This window comes from Salvelinus sp. IW2-2015, linkage group LG32, assembly GCF_002910315.2.
Source record: "Salvelinus sp. IW2-2015 linkage group LG32, ASM291031v2, whole genome shotgun sequence".
Lineage (NCBI taxonomy): Eukaryota > Metazoa > Chordata > Actinopteri > Salmoniformes > Salmonidae > Salvelinus > Salvelinus sp. IW2-2015.
This window is the reverse complement of record NC_036871.1, coordinates 7529480-7550460: the sequence shown is the minus strand read 5'-3', so window position 1 is coordinate 7550460 and position 20981 is coordinate 7529480. Positions and strand designations below refer to the sequence as shown.

The 20981-nt window shown below is 41.0% G+C and overlaps 1 protein-coding gene across 1 annotated transcript; it reads left to right on the top strand.

The window, feature by feature from the left end:
* Window positions 1–1908: 1908 nt before the first annotated feature.
* On the top strand, window positions 1909–19363 carry hsd17b7 (hydroxysteroid (17-beta) dehydrogenase 7). Its single transcript, XM_023977852.2, has 9 exons — window positions 1909–2044; window positions 2610–2813; window positions 4155–4247; window positions 8986–9100; window positions 16572–16766; window positions 17445–17549; window positions 17679–17735; window positions 18246–18344; window positions 18797–19363. Exons 1-9 carry the CDS (start codon window positions 2010–2012, stop codon window positions 18929–18931), a joined length of 1038 nt encoding a protein of 345 aa, XP_023833620.1. The 5' UTR covers window positions 1909–2009; the 3' UTR covers window positions 18932–19363.
* Window positions 19364–20981: the final 1618 nt, after the last annotated feature.

Here is a 20981-nt window from a genome sequence, read left to right as displayed (position 1 = left end):
GAGATACCATAACAACAACATGGCCAGTATACACTTCCTCAAGATAGTCAGAATTCATCTAAGCAAAATCTACAAGCCTGAAATGCATTTTGACGTTTTTGCTGAGGTCTTAGTCGCGAAATTTCACATCTCACCAAGATGTGTGGTGCAGTATTTATCAAGTGAAAAAAATTGCATAGAGACTATTCGGCTCGTTGAATAACAAGAAACACTTAATTGAGGAATCCGAGCTCCCAGTTGTTTTGAACGTGCATTCGTTACAGAACTTCGACTTGTCTCAAGAAAAAATTACGTGCTCAAATACCAAAACGAACAAAAACATCACAAAATGTCAACATAAGATATGCGTGAACTGTTTCTACTGGGAAGCTTGCGACAGGCTATTGCACAACTATTGGAGGCGTTCATGCTGTCAAGAGTAATCTAAAGTTCGGAGTTCCGACAGGGAAGTTTTACTTGAACAACCCTCCAAGTTGTAGGGCGCGTTCAATCAGATCATTTTTGTCAAGTCTTTGTAAGTATGTTGAGCCTACATGCTGATTGCATGAACTTTACAAAAATAATGGAATCAAAGGTCATGAAGTTTTGACTGCAAGTTTCTGCAGCTGCTCTTCACCAACTTCATCGCCTGCATTGTGGGAAGCTCAATTGCCAACCAATCATTAGGGTATATTTTTGTTTGAGCCACGCAAATGTGACCAAAGTGCGATTCAGTGGATATATACAAATTCATGTGATATTTGAAGCTCTCACTCACTGATTGATTGTACACACACATGATTTCAGTTTGTGAGTGTGGGATATGGGGGTTGGAGACATGTTTATACAAACATTATAAAGTAAAACTTTTATAAACAATGGCAACACTGCCATGTTGATCTGAGCCTTGCTGTTGGAAGACCACATTAGTGTCAGACTTCCGGCTGTCGCAGATACACCTCCCCCGACCTCAGTCCTCAACTGTCGTCTACAGTCAGTTGCATTCGCCTTTCCACTCAAACGCGCCCATAATTGCAAGTGGGACTCTGGCATGAAATTTTGGCAAAGATGGTGGAAAAATTGAAGATAGTTCCCTTAGGCCGTTTACCACTGAAAATAAATAGCCAGTTCCAGTTTACTTAATAAGGGGATGGCTCTTCCATAGTGATAGCAGCTGGGTCTGTCTACTACTTAGTTCACTGACTTCCATTGAAACAGAAAAAACGACAAGAGTGGGATGTCTCGCTTCCTCTTCCGTCTCTGTCGTTGCTGAGTTGTGACGTTTCACCTTTCACCTTTTCAACCCAAAAGATTACAACAAATCCGCCTTGATAATTACACATTTATGTTAAGCTAACTAACTTTATTATTGGCAACGTTAAAATCTTATTGGTTTAAGAATTGTTCCGACTTCAAAAGCACTTGAACACAACCATGTTGGACTTACAAATTTGCACTTCCCAATTTCACACTTCCCACCAGCGCATGAAAGCCTAAATAGGCCTACATACCAAGCAAAATCTAAATACAAAAATCTAATGCGCACTTCACAAGAATTACATGCAAMAAATGTACTTTTTGAAGAAAAAAAAATGCATTAGGTAAAACCAAAATGTTGCGACAAAGAAAGCATTTTGATCATAGAATAAAACACATTTTGCATTCCTTGTTCTACATTTCTATTTGAGGTCTTTAAATTGCTTCAGATCTTGAAATGAAACAGCACTTGCAAAATGATTAAAGAAAATAAAAGTGTATTTCCTCTGCCKCCTCTCCTCTGTAGTCCTACAAAACTCCGCATTCGAGATTTTTTTATTTTGCGCTGATGGGAAGGATGATCCGCTTGGCTCTCTGTAGTTAAATCTGATTGGCCGACAGTGATGTGTCGTCATCCAATCACACCATGTAGCCGTGTCTGCATAGGCTATCGTTGTGTTCATAACATCGGACCAGAGTGTTGTACATTGATAGTATTCTTTTCTGTTATCTTTTAACATTCACCAGTTTCCTACAWTTGAAGAAGTGCCATCATGGAGAAAGTGATTTTAGTGACCGGTGCGAACAGGTAGGCAACGTACATTATTCATAAATCGGCTGACTGTCACTGCAGTTAATCTTGTCTAGGCTACTTGATGTGATAGGATAACGTTATTAATGCGATAACGTTACAATTTTGCCAATCATTGCCTGTCGGAGAATTAATGTGTTTGAAAAAAGTTAGGGTAAGCATTTGCAACAACGTTTCAAATGAAGAACCACTTGACGCAATATGGCGTTGTAACGTCATATTGTGGCAAATGTAGGCTACATGTTGACAAAGTTGCTGTTAGTGGAAATACTGCCAAGTTACATTCACATGTCTCACTTGTAATGAAGCTATTGCACTAATAGCCAAGTTACTCTCTACTCTATCTCAGGCCAGCTTGTTGTCATTTAGTCTGACWAATCCATAAACTGACTGATTCACTGATTGTCCACTGACTGTGTAATAACAGTTGACCTATGGAATTAAAATAAGCTTGTGTGTGCGTGCAATGCATGCACATGCAACACGTGTGTACATGAGGGCGTTTGTGTCCTACTCCTACAGTATATGTAATCTCCTATCTATGACCTCTCCATCTCCACAGTGGCATCGGCCTAGCCCTGTGTGAGCGGCTGCTCTATGAGGACAGTCGGCTGCAGCTGTGTCTGGCCTGCAGGAACATGCAGAGGGCTGAGGCGGCCCGCTCCGCTCTGCTGACCTCTCACCCCGACGCCCACATAGACCTGCTGCACCTGGATGTAGGCTCTGTTCGCTCGGTTCTCCACGCCGCCCACAAGATCAAGGCTAGGTATAGACCATCAGACCATTACCCTGTTAACACCTCACACACACGTACACACACATACCGTACACACACCAGTGGAGGCTCCTCATAGGAGGAAGGGGAGGAGTATCCTACTCAGTGAATTTCAGAAAAATGTAAAAAGTGAAGACTGTAAAAAGTGATGCTTTTAGATAAAACTATACAAAGTATATTCACGTCACCAAATAACTGACTAAAACACACTGTTTGCAATGAATTTACAGGAGCCTCAACAAGCATCTTCTGGGGTAGCCACATGTGTAGCCGAAGACAGCTATTTTCATCCTTCTCTGAGCACATTGACTTCGATACAAAACATTTAGGCTCATAACTGACATGTTGCCCACCCAATCAAAGATCAGATAATTAACTATACTGAAAGCATAAGCTACAGCTAGCAGTGCAGTGCGTAAAATTGTGGTGATAGTTGACTCAAAGACAGAGAAAAACAATACTTAACATTTGAACAAATTATTTTCTCAAAAATTGTATTAATTTATGCCACTGGGCCACAGGTGTAACTGCTAAACTGCTTGCTGTACACTGTACTGCGTGATTGTAGTGGTTTACTAACGTGTTAGTTCTAGTAGCTATGTTGACTTTAACTAATATAGTGACAATGATGTAGGCTGGTTGTTGGTGGTTTATGGTATGAAGGTTTGGCTTGAAAGGTTTTTTCCAACTAGTTCACAGGAGTGTGTTGTGCACTGAAGTCCACAAGCGAAGGGAAAAGGTGAGAGGAGGAGAGCACGTTGAAATACCTTTCTTAAATGGAAGCAAACTGAATYAAAATGGGATAAACCTACCAGAATATTCTAGATCAGCTAGATGCAGACAAAAGTGTGCAAGGTGGTATTGAATGTGTCACTGTCTGTCACCTTGATTACTACGAATTTGTCTCTCGACATGTGCACCTGCATTAGAAACTTTAATTCGTAGGCTAGGTTGTAGAAACCGCATGATGGGTAAAGGGAAAATTCAAGTATCATGTAGTAGCCTAAACCTATCAATGTTACATTGAGCTGGGTGAATGGAAAATGAATGACAGTCATCCAATATGCTGTAATAGAAATAAGACCATGCTCATAAAAAAATGAATATATATATAATAAACAGCACCGACGCTGACACACAGACACACAAACACATCTGGATATGGGCTCTGTCRGCTAGGTGGTTTGTGCTGCCACACAGTAGAAGTAATAGTCATTAACCAGTTAACCCCTCACACATATACGTATAGACACACACACACAAATGCATACGTACTTTACATCCTTTTCAATGTGACATCAATAAATAATTTTACTAATACTCATTCCACAGGTACAACAGACTTGACTACCTATACCTTAATGCCGGGATCATGCCAAATCCACAGATTGACATCAAAGCCTTTTTCAAGGGCCTATTTTCTAGGTAAGGTAATCGCCTTCAAGCATTACTCTACTCTAACAACACGCACCATTTAATTTCTCAAGGAACCCCTGCAGTTCCCCAAGGAACCATTGCTAGTCAATGGTTCATGTTTGCACCTTCAGTTAGTTGAGGGGTTCTTGGAGGAACCTTTAATGGTTCAATGTAGCAACGGGTTCCTCGAGGAACCTTGGGGTGGAGGTGTTGCTTAGTAGGGTCATGGCTTTAAGATAGATCTTTTTTTGGAAACCTGTTAGAGTAAATGTCATTACTGTTCATCTGTTGTGTTGTCATCAAATTTTATTGGTCACGTACACATGGTTAGCAGATGTTAATGCGAGTTGTTCAGTTCTAATTCTCGGAGTAAAAACTCAGAGGACATTTAAGAAAGCTTAACCAAGTTTATTCTGCCCAAGGTCAAAACAGCTGCATTCCGACAAAAACATTTTCACACAAGCACTGATATTTAACCGTTCCTCATAGGCTGAGTCTCCTCCTACCCATCTGTACAAACATCATTCTTCACTGCTAGGCAGGACACTAGTGATACGGGCATAAACTTTTATTTCTTCCTTTATTTGACCTGACCTCAACACCCCTCCATCACTAATCCATGGCTCTCTCCCCTTATCAATGCCTGCCACATGTAATCACTTCCCTGCACTCAACACATTCCAAGCTTAGTTGCACACACGATATACCTTCCTCCTATAACCATTAACTTCTGGTGTAGACCCTCTAAACCTCAGCACTCCATCCGTGACATGAATAAGTATATTTCATATTCTCAGAACCCAACAGAGTGTAGAGAAATGCTTGTGCTTCTAGTTCCAACAGTGTATGTACATATAAATATATGGATGAGCGATGGCCGAGTGATGGCCGAGTGGCATAGCCAAGGTCCAATAGATGGTATAAAATACAGTATATACATATGATTAATGTTTTATAACTCGTTTTTCAACCACTCCACAAATTTCTTGTTAACAAACTATAGTTTTGGCAAGACGGTTAGGACATCTACTTTGTGCATGACACAAGTAATTTTCCCAACAATTATTTACAGACAGATTATTTCACTTATAATTCARTGCATCACAATTCCAGTGGGTCAAAAGTTTGCATACAGTAAGTTGACTACAGTTCGGAAATTTCCAGAAAATGATGTCATGGCTTTAGAAGCTTCTAATAGGCTAATTGACATCATTTGAGTCAATTGGAGGCCTACCTTCAAACTCAGTGCTTCTTTTCTTGACATCATGGGAAAATCAAAAGAAATCAGCCACGACCTCAGAAAAATAATTGTAGACCTCCACAAGTCTGGTTCATTCTTGGGGGCAATTGCCAAACGCCTGAAGGTACCACGTTCATCTGTATAACAATAGTACGCAAGTATGAACACCATGGGACCACACAGCCGTCATACCGCTCAGAAAGGAGAAGTGTTCTGTCTCCTAGAGATGAATGTACTTTGGTGCGAAAAGTGCAAATCAATCCCTGAACAACAGCAAAGGACCTTGTGAAGATGCTGGAGGAAACGGGTACAAAAGTATCTATATCCACAGTAAAACGAGTCCTATATTGAAATAACCTGAAAGGTCGCTCAGCAAGGAAGAAGCCACTGCTCCAAAACCGCCATAAAAAAGCCAGACTACGGTTTGCAACTGCACATGGGGACAAAGATCGTACTTTTTGGAGAAATGTCCTCTGGTCTGATGAAACAAAAATAGAACTGTTTGGCCATAATGACCATCGTTATGTTTGGAGGAAAAAGGGGGAAGCTTGCAAGCCGAAGAACACCATCCCAACTGTGAAGCACGGGGTGGCAGCATCATGTTGTGGGGGTGCTTTGCTGCAGGAGGGACTGGTGCACTTCACAAATAGATGGCGTCATGAGGAAGGAAAATTATGTGAATATGTTGAAGCAACATCTCAAGACATCAGTCAGGAAGTTAAAGCTTGGTCGCAAATGGGTCTTCCAAATGGACAATGACCCCAAGCATACTTCCAAAGTTGTGGAAAAATGGCTTAATAAGGACAACAAAGTCAAGGTATTGGAGTGGACATCACAAAGCCCTGACCTCAATCCTATAGAAAATGTGTGGGTAGAACTGAAAAATCGTGTGCGAGCAAGGAGGCCTACAAACCTGACTCAGTTACACCAGCTCTGTCAGGAGGAATGGGCCAAAATTCACCCAACTTATTGTGGAAGGCTACCCGAAACGTTTGACCCAAGTTAAACAATTTAAAGGCAATGCTACCAAATACTAATTGAGGGTGTGTAAACTTCTGACCCACTGGGAATGTGATGAAAGAAATAAAAGCTGAAATGAATCGTTTTCTCTACTATTATTCTGACATTTCACATTCTTAAAATAAAGTGGTGATCCTAACAAACCTAAGACAGGGAATTTTTACTAGGATTAAATGTCAGGAATTGTGGATAAACTGAGTTTAAACGTATTTGGCTTAGGTGTATGTAAACTTCCGACTTCAACTGTATGTAAACATTATTAAAGTGGCATTATTTAAAGTGGCATTGTTTTAAAGTGACTAGTTATTAAAGTGGCCAGTGATAGGGTCTCAATGTAGGCAGCAGCCTCTCTGAGTTAGTGATCGCTGTTTAGCAGTCTGATGGCCTTGAGTTAGAAGCTGTTTTTCAGTCTCTCGGTCTCAGCATTGATGCACCTGTACTAGAGGTCGACCGATGATGATTTTTCAACGCCGATACCGATTTATTGGAGGACCAAAAAAAGCCGATACCTATTTAAATCGGCCGATTTTTCTTTTTTTAAATGTATATATATATATATTTTTTTATATATATTTGTAATAATGACAATTACAACAATACTGAATGAACACTTATTTTAACTTAATATAACACATAAATCAAAATCAATTTAGTCTCAAATAAATAATGGAACATGTTCAATTTGGTTTAAATAATGCAAAAACACAGTGTTGGAGAAGAAAGTAAAAGTGCAATATGTGCCATGTAAAAAAGCMAATGTTTAAGTTCCTTGCTCAGAACATGAGAACATATGAAAGCTGGTGATTCCTTTTAACATGAGTCTTCAATATTCCCAGTTAAGATGTTTTAGGTTGTAGTTATTATAGGAATTATAGGACTATTTCTCTCTCTACCATTTGTATTTCATATACCTTTGACTATTGGATGTTCTTATAGGCACTATAGTATTGCCAGCCTAATCTCGGMAGTTGATAGGCTTGAAGTCATAAACAGCGCTGTGCTTCAAGCATTGCGAAGAGCTGCTGGCAAACGCAGGAAAGTGCTGTTTGAATGAATGCTTACGAGCCTGCTGCTGCCTACCACAGCACAGTCAGACTGCTCTATCAAARCATAGACTTAATTATAATATAATAACACACAGAAATACGAGCCTTWGGTCATTAATATGGTCATATCTGGAAACTATAATTTCGAAAACAAAACCTTTATTCTTTCAGTGAAATACGGAACCGTTCCTTATTTTATCGAAAGGGTGGCAACCCTAAGTCTAAATATTGCTGTTACATTACACAACCTTCAATGTTATGTCATAATTATGTAAAATTCTGGCAAATTAATTACGGTCTTTGTTAGGAAGAAATGGTCTTCACACAGTTCGCAAGGAGCCAGGCGGCCCAAACGGCTGCAAATACCCTGACTCTGTTTGCACAGAACGCAAGAGAAGTGACACAATTTCCCTAGTTAATATTGCCTGCTAACATGAATTTCTTTTAACTAAATATGCAGGTTTAAAAAAATATATACTTGTGTATTGATTTTAATAAAGGCGTTGATGTTTATGGTTAGGTACATTGGTTCAACGACAGTGCTTTTTTGGCGAATGCGCTTGTTAAATCATCACCCATTTGGCGAAGTAGGGTGTGATTCGATGATAAATTAACAGGCACTGCGGTTTTGTAGTTTCAATGAGGCTAACAGAGGTGTATGAGTTCCTCAAGAGCCTATGCAAATCCCGAAGTTGGAGTAGTTACCACTTTATAAGGTTCTTTGGGCTCCCGAGWYGCGCAGCGGTCTAAGGCACTGCATCTCAGTGCAAGAGGRGTCACTGCAGACCCTGGTTCGATTCCAGGCTGTATCAAAACCGTCTGTGATTGGGACATAGGGCGGCGCACAATTGGCCCAGCGTCATTAGGGTTTGGCTGGGGTAGGCCTTCATTGTAAATAGTAATTTGTTCTTAACTGACTTGCCTAGTTAAATAAAATAAATACATGTATTACTATGTGTAATCAGCAATGTTAATATTATATTTTAATATGTAATCTGCATAAATATTCAAGGAAAGTTGTAGAAACTTAACATAATGAAAAGGAATGACATTTACCCTGACGGGTGGCRAAAAAGCCACAACGCCAATAAGCCACATCTCCAATCTGATAGGCTGCCATCTCTACAATKATTTATTAAAAAAGTTCCAAATTTAACCCATCCCATGACGAAAAGGTTCTGGTTTTAAACTTTACACAGGGGTTCCTCGAAGATCCTTTTCAGAGGGGTTCCTCAAGGAACCTTTTTGAACTGGAAAGGTTCCACCAGTGTGGCAACCCATAAGGTTCTTCCAGGCACCTTTACTTCTCTCACAACTAGACTCCAAATACAAATCAGTTTGACCCCCTGAAAAAGTTTGAACTTAACCCTTCAGATATATATGTCTAGTAAGTGTTTAGCGTTGCCCTGTGCTCTGATGTGATGTCATCTTTGTGCTGCAGCAACGTCATCAAAATGTTTGCCACAGCAGAGGGCCTCCTGACCCAGCAGGACCATGTCAACAAAGATGGACTACAGGAAGTGTTCGCCACAAACCTTTTTGGTCACTTTGTGCTTGTAAGTCACTTATCTTATTTTATCCTATCGTATCGTAATGTTTCTCAACAAAGAGAGGTTTGTTTCAAATGGAAACAGAGCCTGGAAATTAAAACATAAGCTAGTTAGAGCCAGGTGTTTTTTCTTKCCTACGTAACCTGACCCGGGCCCCTGTTACAACTAAGGGATAGGGCCTGGGGTTTCCCTGGTCAGGTTTCATGGTCACATGGTGAGGAAAAAGGTAAAGGTGGGCTGAACTCACTGATTTCGCCTCGCTTTTCCACGTCCTTATTAAGAAATGATAGAAGCCATAACGAGAGTTGTCTTGAGGCTTTGGTATGATGTTGGTTGTGTGTTCCTCTTTACTCACCATAGTTGKAATATCCCATACAGCCACTTTACTRTCAACAAGGGYTTGRGTGAKTAATGGCTTTGCAAATGCCGGGTCATGTGCTGATGTGCTCCTAATCAATTCTATATTTTTTTGGGTGCTGCCAAGTAGCGGTCTCGTAGTAGGCATGTGGGAACAATTGAAATCTAAAGCCAACCCAAGAAACTGTGACGTCCGGGATTCCTTAAATCTCACAGAACAATTTTTGGAAAACACTGACATTATGACTCAAGTTCTCCTACTTAACACTTTTTTTGCCAATTGTGGGACTACTATTGATGCCACATTGGCCATTTTCAACCAGATAAGTTGTTTTTTGAGTTGGCCCCTTTGTTAGAGGAAAACCACAAAGGTATTGGAAACTTTAAAAACTCATCTACTTTTCAGAACCACAGAGAAAATGATACCCAGCTCACTGTAACAGGTAGTAACCTCTAGAGACTCYTGCCATTAACTATTAAACGTTTGTTTCTATCTTGTCCATTTTGTTTCCATGCTGTACCGTCCATGCACCTTACTCTCTAGTCCCTTGGACTGGCATTAGACAGTCTCAGTGATAGGACACGCCAGATGACAGGCAAGGGCTGGAATTCAATCAAACCAGGCATTCATTAGCTATGTTTACTTTCATGTACTTTTTCATAGTTCTTGGGGTAATTTCACTCATCATATTTCTTGATTCCCAATTGAACACGAATTTTATTCATTTTCCACAAGACACAAAGACAAAAAAAAATAAGAAAAAGTCAAGTCCAAATTAAACCTACCGTATATGAGAGAGTAATCTTACCTGTCCAGGTCTCCAGACTAACATTTTCCAAGTTTTTTCAGTTTGTGACAACAGCCATGATTTGGTCGCACAGAAATATTTTGCAGCGTCACCAATAGAAACAAATTGGTATCGTTACTGAGATGGTAATAGGGCTGTGGCAGTCATTACATTTTGTCAGCCGTGATTGCCATGCAAATAGCTGCCAATCTCATGGTAATTAACCGTTAATTAAACATAAACACATTTAGCATCTCCTGGCTTTCACGCATAGCCTAAAAGCCATTGGAACAATCTACTTTAAAAACATTTAGTCTAATAAAATCCATTTAATAAGCCCACACCATCACAATAAATCTATTTATTTTAGGCAGGTCTAATAAACTCAGCAAAAACATAAACGTCCTCACTGTCAACTGCGTTTTATTTTCAGCAAACTTAAACGTGTAAATATTTGTATGAACATAACAAGATTCAACAACAGACATAAACTGAACAAGTTCCACAGACATGTGACTAACAGAAATTGAATAATGTGTCCCTGAACAAAGGGGGGGTCAAAATCAAAAGTAATATCAGTATCTGGTGTGGCCACCAGCTGCATTAAGTACTGCAATGCATCTCCTTCTCATGGACTGCACCAGATTTGCCAGTTCTTCCTGTGAGATGTTACCCCACTCTTCCACCAAAGCACCCGCAAGTTCCCGGACATTTCTGGGGGAATGGTCCTAGCCCTCACCCTCCGATCCAACAGGTCTCAGACGTGCTCAATGGGATTGAGATCCGGGCTCTTCGCTGGCCATGGCAAACACTGAGATTCCTGTCTTGCAGGAAATCACGCACAGAACGAGCAGTATGGCTGGTGGCATTGTCATGCTGAGGGTCATGACAGGATGAGCCTGCAGGAAGGGTACCACATGAGGGAGGAGGATGTCTTCCCTTTAACGCACAGCGTTGAGATTGCCTGCAATGACAACAAGCTCAGTCTGATGATGCGTGTGACACACCGCCCCCAGACCATGACGGACCCTCCACCTCCAAATCGATCCCGCTCCAGAGTACAGTCCTCGTGTAACGCTCATTCCTTCGACGATAAATGCGAATCTGACCATCACCCCCGGTGAGACAAAACCGCGACTCGTCAGTGAAGAGCACTTTTTGCCAGTCCTGTCTGGTCCAGCGACAGTGGGTTTGTGCGCATAGGCGACATTGTTGGCGGTGATGTCTGGTGAGGACCTGCCTTACAACAGGCCTAAGAGCCCTCAGTCCAGCCTCTCTCAGCCTATTGCGGACAGTCTGAGCACTGGCCACATCTGCAGTCCTCATGCCTCCTTGCAGCATGCCTAAGGCACATTCACGCAGATGAGCAGTGACCCTGGGCATCTTTCTTTTGGTGTTTTTCAGAGTCAGTAGAGGGCCTCTTTAGTGTCCTAAGTTTTCATAACTGTGACCTTAATTGCCTACCGTCTGTAAGCTGTTAGTGTCTTAACGACCATTCCACAGGTGCTTATTCGTTAATTGTTTATTATTCATTGAACAAGCATGGGAAACTGTGTTTTTAACCCTTTACAATGAAGATCTATGAAGTTATTTGGATTTTTACGAATTATCTTTGAAAGAGGGTCCTGAAAAAGGGACTTTTCTTTTTTGCTGGGTTTATTAAGAAAATGTAGAAGAAGAATAACATATGAAGAACAGAATAGCATATTCTGAGTTGTCCTTATGTTAGGCCCTGAGCTGGCTATGCCATATGGCTATGGGCTACAAAAGTTCATTTAGCAGACAATATTTGCTTAGAATTCCATGGCATTATTTTATGTTATTTTATAGTATGAAGAATAGGCCTACAATTGCACATACAGTGCATTTGGAAAGTATTCAGACCCCTTAACTTTTTCCATATTTTGTTATGTTACAGCCTTATTCTAAAATAAAAATCCTCAACTGTGGGACCTTTTTATATAGACAGGTGTGTGCCTCTCCAAATCATGCCCATCAATTGAATTTACCACAGGTGGACTCCAATCAAGTTGTATAAACATCTCAAGGATGATCAATGGAAACAGGAAGCACCGGAGCTCAATTTCGAGTCTCATCGCAAAGGCTCTGAATACTTACATGAATAAAGTATTTTTGTTTTTTATTTTTAATATATTTGCAAACATTTTTTAAAACCTGTTTTCACTTTGTCATGAAGTGGTATTGTGTGTAGATGAATGATAAACATTTTTAAAATCAATTTTAGAATAAGGCTGTTTCCTAACAAAATGTTGAAAAAGTCAAGGGGTCTGAATAGGTTTTGAATGCACTGTACACACATACTTTTGTGTTATATGTGGACACCCCATCAAATGATTGGATTCGGCTATTTCAGCCACACCCGTTGCTGACAGGTGTATAAACTCGGTTGCAGCACTCACAAACTTCCTCTGGAAGCAACGTCAGCACAATAACTGTTTGTCAGGAGCTTCATGAAATGGGTTTCCATGGCCAATAAGCCTAAGATCACCAAGCGCAATGCCAATTTGGATTGTGGTGCAGTGGAAAAGTGATAAATTAGCTACACCATCTGCCAGTCCGACGGACGAATCTGGGTTTGGCGAAAGCCAGGAGAACGCTACCTGCCCGAATTCATCGTGCCAACTGTAAAGTTTGGTGGAGGAGGAATATGGTCTGGGGCTGTTTTTCATGGTTCGGTCTAGGCCCCTTAGTTCCAGTGGAGGGAAATCGTAACGCTACAGCATACAATGACATTCTAGACGATTCTGTGCTTCCAACTTTGTGGCAACAGTTTCAGGATGACAATGCCCCCGTGCACAAAGTGAGGTCCATACAGAAATGTTTTGTAGATCGGTGTGGAAGAACTTGACTGGCCTGCACAGAGCCCTGACCTCAACCCCATCGAACGCCGACTGCAAGTCTGTTCTAATCACCTAAAATCAGTGCCCAACCTCACCTATTCTCTTGTGGCTGAATGGAAACAAGTCCCCGCAGCAATGTTCCAACATGGAGGCTGTTATAGCAGCAAAGGGTTAACCAACTCCATGTTAATGCCCAGGATTTTGGAATGATATGTTCAACGAGCAGGTGTCCACATACTTTTGGTCATGTAGTGTTCCTAAATAAAATATAAAGGGTAGGCTTCAAATAAGGGACTGCATACATGCGGCTATTCTGTGTTTGAGTGGTTAACAAAGAAACAGTTCCTCCTATATCCTTTATTTACAGTTATTTATAGAAATGTAGTTGTGATACTAATGTTAGGCTATGTGTTTAGATTTTTTTATACATTCTAAGGCTGCATGATGCGACTCTAATGATAAGAGGCATAAGCTCTGCTCTATTTCTTGRGCAGGCTGCACACACTTCATCAGTCTCTCATTCACAATTTGACAAGCACTTGATAATATTCACACCCATCAGACTATTCTCAATCTTTAATCTGGTCTTTACATATAGCCTACTAATATACGCTACCGTTCAAAAGTTTGGGGTCACTTAGAAATGTCCTTGTTTTTGAAAGAAAAACACTTTTCCCCCCCCATTTAAAATAACATCAAATTGATCAGAAATACAGTGTAGACATTGTTAATGTTGTAAATGACTGCTGTGCTTTTCTTTAAAAAAAACAAGGACATTTCTAAGTGACCCCAAACTTTTGAACGTAAATGTATGTGTGGAATTATTTTTTATTTAGAATGGCTCACAATTTTTTTTTTATCCGTAGCCTGCACATAGCAAATGGAGGTTATGTAGTACGTTTTTTAATATGCAGGCATAGGCACTATGTCCATAAGACTAGGGGAAGCTTTCCCTAAAGTAAATAGAATTAAATTGACAAAATTATATAGCCTAATTAGCCTACTCCTGTCGATACAAAAATAAATAAAATCATTCAAAATAGGCTACTAAAACATGATTTGGCCTCAGACGATCATTACTTAAAAAAGAAATAMTTGGTCAGGTTATTGTTTAGTTGTGACTGTCTGTGAAAAGTAGAGAGGCCAAGCCAGGCATAATAGAATCGAGGGAAAACATAGTTTGGAAAGCAAATGGTCATTGCTGTAAAGATAAGACAATGAAGAGACTAGATGGACGTCATATTCTATTTGTCTCCCCTTCTTGTAGGCCTATTATATGGATCAGACATAATTTTTATTGATCTGTTTGTCAGTGTCAGCAGAGTAGGCTGCCTTGTAATTTGTTGTAATAAAAAAATATTCTGCTAATGTCTCCAGTCATATAAAATGTAGTAGAATTGCATGAAATGTGTTTAAAATGCCACATTTTTCCCATGCAAAGAAAGAAGAAATATATCTGATATCGCCTAGGTCTACGCAATACGTGCTCAGCCATGCATTGAACGCTTTTTTTCAAACAGTGATTGAGTTCTGTTATTAGCCTAAATTATGACTATCCAATCTACTCATCACATTGTGAATAGTAGGCTATCTTACATAAGTCTGCAAATGCCATGATGCATGGAATGCTTTCACAAGCCGCCTGCAGTGGCTTCAGTTCTTGGGTATGCCGCTACAAGCATGGCACACCTGTATTTGGGGACTTTCTCAGGTTGGATAGTAGCTGCGCAGCTATTTTCAGGTCTCTGGAACAGGTTTTCATCAAGGCTTCCTTTTTGTGCTTTGCTCTGTTCATCTTTTCCCTCGATCCTGACTAGTCTCCCAGTCCCTGCCGCTGAAAAACACCCCTACAGCATGATGCTGCCACCACCATGCTTCACCGTATGGATGGTGCCAGGTTTCATCCAGATGTGACACATTCAGGCCAAAGAGTTCAATCTTGGTTTCCCATGGTCGGAGAGTCTTTAGGTGCCTTTTGGCAAACTCCAAGCGGGCTGTCATGTGACTTTTGCTGAGCAGTGGCTTCCGTCTGGCCACTCTACCATTGGTGGAGTGCTGCAGAGATGGTTGATTGGTGGAGTGCTGCAGAGATGGTTGTCCTTCTGGAAGGTTCTGTCCTCTGTCAGAGGACAGAGGACTCCACAGAGGAACTCTAGAGCTCTGTCAGTGACCATGGAGTTCTTGATCACTTCCCTGACCAAAGCCCTTCTCCCCAGATAGCTCAATTTGGCTGAGTGGCCAGCTCTAGGAAGAGTCTTGGTGGTTACAAACTTCTTCCGTTTAAGAATGATGGAGGCCACTGTGTTCTTGGGGACCTTCAATGCAGCAGACATTTTTTGATACCTTTCCCCAGATCTGTGCCTCGACACAATCCTGTCTCGGCGCTCTACAGACAATTCCTTCGACCTCATGGCTTGGTTTTTGCTCTGACATGCACTGTCAACTGTGGGACCTTATATAGACAGGTATGTGCCTTTCCAAATCATGTCCAATCAATTMAATTTACCACAGGTGGACTCCAATCATGCTGTAGAAACATATCTATTTATTTAATKAATTTTAGAATGAGGCTATAARGTAATAAAATGTGGAAAAAGTCAAGGGGTCTGAATACWTTCTGAATGCACTGTATATGTAGGCTACACCGGTTGTAAAATYGATTAATGTGCTTAATTTWAAAAATAATTGTTGCTATTGTTGTTATATTTTACTGTTKAAATTTGGCTCCAGAATTTTATGATTTTTCCTTTGTTCAATAGAGATGAATCTTTATGTGCACTAATATCATATGCAAGTTTATTTTGGGATAACTCCCCAACCGAGTAAGTGGAAACCCAAAACACATTAGCTGGATCACTAACTAAATATAATACCTACTGCTAGTAGCCAAAATGAATTTAACTAGCGCTTGTATTTCGTCTCGCTACGCCCTCCTGTGGGTGCTAGCAATCCAGTAGGASCTGGYAGCTACAGTGAACTTCGATTGTTCAATAGTGCCGCAATATCACAGAGTATTTGCATAAAGTTAAGCTTTCRCCAACTTAGGTTCCGCACTGTTCACACTCCCTTGCCCATGCTCGCATCGCCTAATGGTCCCCCTGTTTTCCCCGCAATTGGATTTTTAAATGTTATACAATCAGAAATATATTGTTTTTCTTCTTCCGGAGCATTTTTTACTGCGGGAAAGTAGTGGCTCGCTCGACTCAGCAGCAGGCCCKTGCAAAACAGGATGGAGACTTTCATTACAGGAATAATGAGAATTTACTGTTTGACAAACTCATGGTTTTAGCCTCCTAAAAAAATAGGACGTTTTTAGTGAGGTGAGCATGTACAARGTGTAGCTCGCACCAATGCGGTGTCAGAGGGTCGCAAAATGGAATTAAATGGTCGCAGTCTGGAGCCCTGCTGTCTCATTGGTCCAGGTTATCTGTCCCTTCAAACATTGTCATACTTTCCGTCTCTATGTTCCAGGTCAGGGAGCTAGACTCTATCCTTTGCCAGGCTGGTCAGACCTCCCGGGTAGTGTGGACTTCGTCCAGCAATGCCAGACGCTCGGCCTTCAGTCTAGACGATGTCCAGCACAGACTGGGGACCGAGTCCTACGCGTCCTCCAAGTATGCCTCCGACCTCATCAGCCTTGCCCTCAACAGACACAACAACAGCCAGGTGAGCCAAAATGTTCACTCAGTTACACATGGCAGTATTGGGCTATGAGCCACTGGTGGGTTGTGGCAGATCCATTTTGGATCCTTGCAAGAGATGTGTACTAGTTTAGGTTCACACTTATTCAGTTGCACATGGCTTTGTTTGCCTAAAGGCTTCTTTATATTCCAAATGTTGCATGCGTACGCACAGCAGTCTTCTAGAATATTGGACCGTTGGCTTACTTTTCACATTCTCAGAGCAACTCAAGCAATTTCTCCAACTGTCAACACGTTCAAATGAATAGAGGACGCGTACCGGGGTCGCATTGGTTGGGAATTGTGGGAGGTAGGCATTCGGGCTGTGCGTCCCCCACGGATGTTGGTCTCAAGAGAAGCGTAGCTATGTCACAATGGGATGCCGGACTATCGCGTCTCAGCGTCTATGGACTACGGTTTACCCTTAATCATAATTCAGGAGCAACTGGTGGGTTGTGGTGGGTTCGTTCTGGGTCCTGGCCTGGTGAGAGACTGGATTGTCTATGCTTAGATCCTAATGCAATTGTGAATGCTGCCCTCTCTTTGTTCATAATGTCAAGTTGCATGACATTTTATATTTAGTWAAACTCTACCTCAAAAGTCAGTGCATGTATCGGATAATCAATAATAATACTTTTTTTTTTTTTTTTTACACGATTGACAGGGGCTGTACTCATCAGTGATTTGTCCAGGGCTGGTGATGACCAATCTTACCTATGGCATCCTCCCCTCCTTCTTCTGGACCCTCATCATGCCTATCATGTATCTTGTAAGTTGGTTTTACCCTTTAGTCTTCTTTTACTGTTTTGACATAATTTTTTGTGGTCTTGTGATTTCATCAGAAAATCTCATTTGTACAACTTGTATTGTTACTTAACATGTTTGTCTTTATGAACAGATAAGAATCTTCACCAACACGTTCACACTGACACCGTACAATGGAGCTGGAGCATTGGTGTGTCTCTCAGAAACGAATCTAAACAGTTCAGATATGTATTATTTACATATTAACATCTAATATTATACATATTTATGGGCTGGTTTCCCAGACACAGATGAAAAGCTTATTCCTGGACTAAAAAGCATAATCTGTGTCCGGGTAACCGAACATGTATCGTCTTTTTTATGTAATGTTACTATCAATTAACTTGTTTTTACATTCTGCATCTTTGATCTGTTTGGGCAATTATTGGATATTTTACAGCATAAGAATATTTAAATATGAAATCAGTATTTTCTTAGTATTTTACAGTTAATTACAACTGCGTCCTTACAACAAACATTGCGGTATATTCATAGTATTACTGCATTATCACTCTAGCCATGCTTATCTGATGGTTTTTGTGTGTTTATCCGGGAGATGCTTTTACGGTTGAAAATGTCACTCTCAACAGCTTGAAATGTTTAGATAATACATCCTTTGAGTCATATTTCATAARCTGATATGTCATCCTGCCTTTAATAGCACTCGCTGTTTCTGAAAAAACCAGAGTCCCTGGATCCGAGGGCAAAGTATCACAGTTTGACGTCAGGCATGGGGAGCAACTACACGCAGCCTCGACAAGTGAGTGTGTCTTTCACGGTCTTTATATAATCATACCCCCCCCCCCCCCCCCCCCCCCCCCCCCCCCCCACCAAATCATATTCAAAAGACAGTAAGCAAACACTATAGAAAGCTAGGCCCCAAGATAAACATCTATAATATTAAAGTTGAGAATAGATTCTATATTACTGTTTCGGTCTGATAGGGTTGTTCTAGCTTTAGGGGCGGCAGGTAGCCTAGTGGTTAGAGCGTTGGGCCAGTAACCGAAAGGTTGTTAGATCGAATCCCCGAGCTGACAAGGTAAAAATCTGTCGTTCTGGCCCTGAACAAGGCAGTTAACCCACTGTTCCTAGGCTGTCGTTGTAAATAAGAATTTGTTCTTAACTGACTTGCCTAGTTAAATAAAAAAAATAGGTTTATTTGATAGAAAAAAGTAGCCTTTTTCTCATGGCTTTGGTGTTTTCTGTTTTTAGATGGACATCGATGACGACATGTCAGAGGCCCTGTATGTGAAACTGCTGGAAATGGAAAAAGCTGCTCGTAAGAGATTGAAAGAAGAGGATGACAATGAACAAGCCTACAAAAAGTACCTCAACCAGACAGAGTAGTATTTTGTACGGCTATTCTCCTTGACTGACTAGTTAAGGCCTAATCACTCAACTTTTATTCTATAGCATATAATCTACAGTGCCTTCGGAAAGTACTCCGACCGCTTGACTTTTTACACATTTTGTTACGGTACAGCCTTATTCTAAAATGGATTAAATAAWWWTTTTAAATCCTCAGCAATCTACACAATACACCATAATGACAAAGTGAAAACAGATTTTTTAAATTGTTTGCAAATGTATTAAAAAATAAAAACAAATACCTTATTTACAAAAGTATTCAGACCCTTTGCTATGTGACTCAAAATTGAGAGCAGGTGTATCCTGTTTCCATTGATCATCCTTGAGATTTCTACAACTTGATTGGAGTCTGCCTGTGGTAAATTCAATTGATTGGACATGATTTGGAAAGGCACACACCTGTCTATATAAGGTCCCACAGTTGACAGTGCATGTCAGAGCAAAAAAAAACAAACAGGCCATGAGGTTAAAGGAATTGTCTGTAGAGCTCCGAGACAGGATTGTGTCAAGGCACAGATCTGGGGAAGGGTACCAAAACATTTCTGCAGCATTGAAGGTCCCCAAGAACACAGTGGCCTCCATCATTCTTAAATAGAAAAAGTTTGAAACCACCAAGACTCTTCCTTGAGCTGGCAGCCTGGCCAAACTGAGCAATAGGGGGAGAATGGCCTTGGTCAGGGAGGTGACCAAGAACCTGATGGTCACTCTGTCAGAGCTCCAGAGTTCCTCTGTGGAGATGGGAGAACCTTCCAGAAGGACAACCATCTATGCAGCACTCCACCAATCAGGCCTTGATGGTAGAGTGCCCAGACGGAAGCCACTCCTCAGTAAAAGGCACATGACAGCCCACTGAGTTTGCCAAATGGCACCTAAAGACTCTCACAACATGAGAAACATGATTCTCTGGTCTGATGAAACTAAGATTTAACTCTTTGGCCTGAATGCCAAGCGTTACGTCTGGAGGAAACCTGGCACCATCCCTACGGTGAAGCGTGGTAGCAGCATCATGCTGTGGCCATGTTTTTCAGGGGCAGGGAATGGGAGACTAGTCAGGATGGAGGAAAAGATGAACGGAGCAAAGTACAGAGAGATGGATCCTTGATGAAAACCTGATCCAGAGCGCTCAGGACCTCAGACTAGGGCAACGGTTCACCTTCCAACAGGACAACGACCCTAAGCACACAGCCGAGACAACGCAGGAGTGGCTTCGGGACAAGTCTCTGAATGTCCTTGAGGGGCCCAGCCAGAGCCCGGACTTGAACCCGATCGAACATTTCTGGAGAGACCTAAAAATATCCATGCAGCAACGCTCCCCATCCAACCTGACAGAGCTTGAGAGAATCTGAAAAGAAGAATGGGAGAAACACCCCAAATACAGATGTGCAAAGACTGTAGCGTCATACCCAAGACGATTCGAGGCTGTAATTGCTGCCAAAGGTGCATCAACAAAGTACTGAGTAAAGGGTCTGAATACTTATGTAAATGTGATATTTTAATTAGCAACAAAATCTAAAAACCTGTTTTTGCTTTGTGATTATGGGGAATTGTGTGTAGATTGATGAGGGGAAAAAACAATTTAATCAATTTTAGAATAAGGTTGTAACTGAACAAAATGTGGAAAAAGTCAAGGGGTCTGAATACTTTCCGAAAGCACTGTATATAAACGAAACTGTTTTATTCAGTGTGTTTTACTCCGTGTGAATGAAGAGAAATGGTATGCTCTGTATAAGTTGACCATAGCCATGACGAGTAGTGGTTTGAATTATGTCGCTCTGAGTGAATCCTCTATAGAATCAGCTGTATGCATTGACTTTTTATCAGCCATCATTTTCAATAGCCTCCCTAGTTGATTAGAGGTTTCCCATTTTTCAAGCACTTGATCTTGGTTAGAGTACGCTAGCTAGGCTACACGAGTGTTGTTCCTTTTGTGACTATGACAGGAACATGTACAGTAGGCACTCAAGTAGATACAATATGGTTTAAAGAATATATTAAAACAGAGACTGCAACTTGAACACTGAAATCCACT

What these genes read in the sequence shown, in the direction of transcription:
- hsd17b7 (XM_023977852.2), top strand. Translation starts at nt 2,010, where the DNA reads ATGGAGAAAGTGATTTTAGTGACCGGTGCGAACAG. An exon ending in ACAATGGAGCTGGAGCATTG is followed by an intron (nt 17,736 to 18,245) that starts GTGTGTCTCTCA and finishes TGCCTTTAATAG; the next exon opens with CACTCGCTGTTTCTGAAAAA. An exon ending in ACTACACGCAGCCTCGACAA is followed by an intron (nt 18,345 to 18,796) that starts GTGAGTGTGTCT and finishes TTCTGTTTTTAG; the next exon opens with ATGGACATCGATGACGACAT.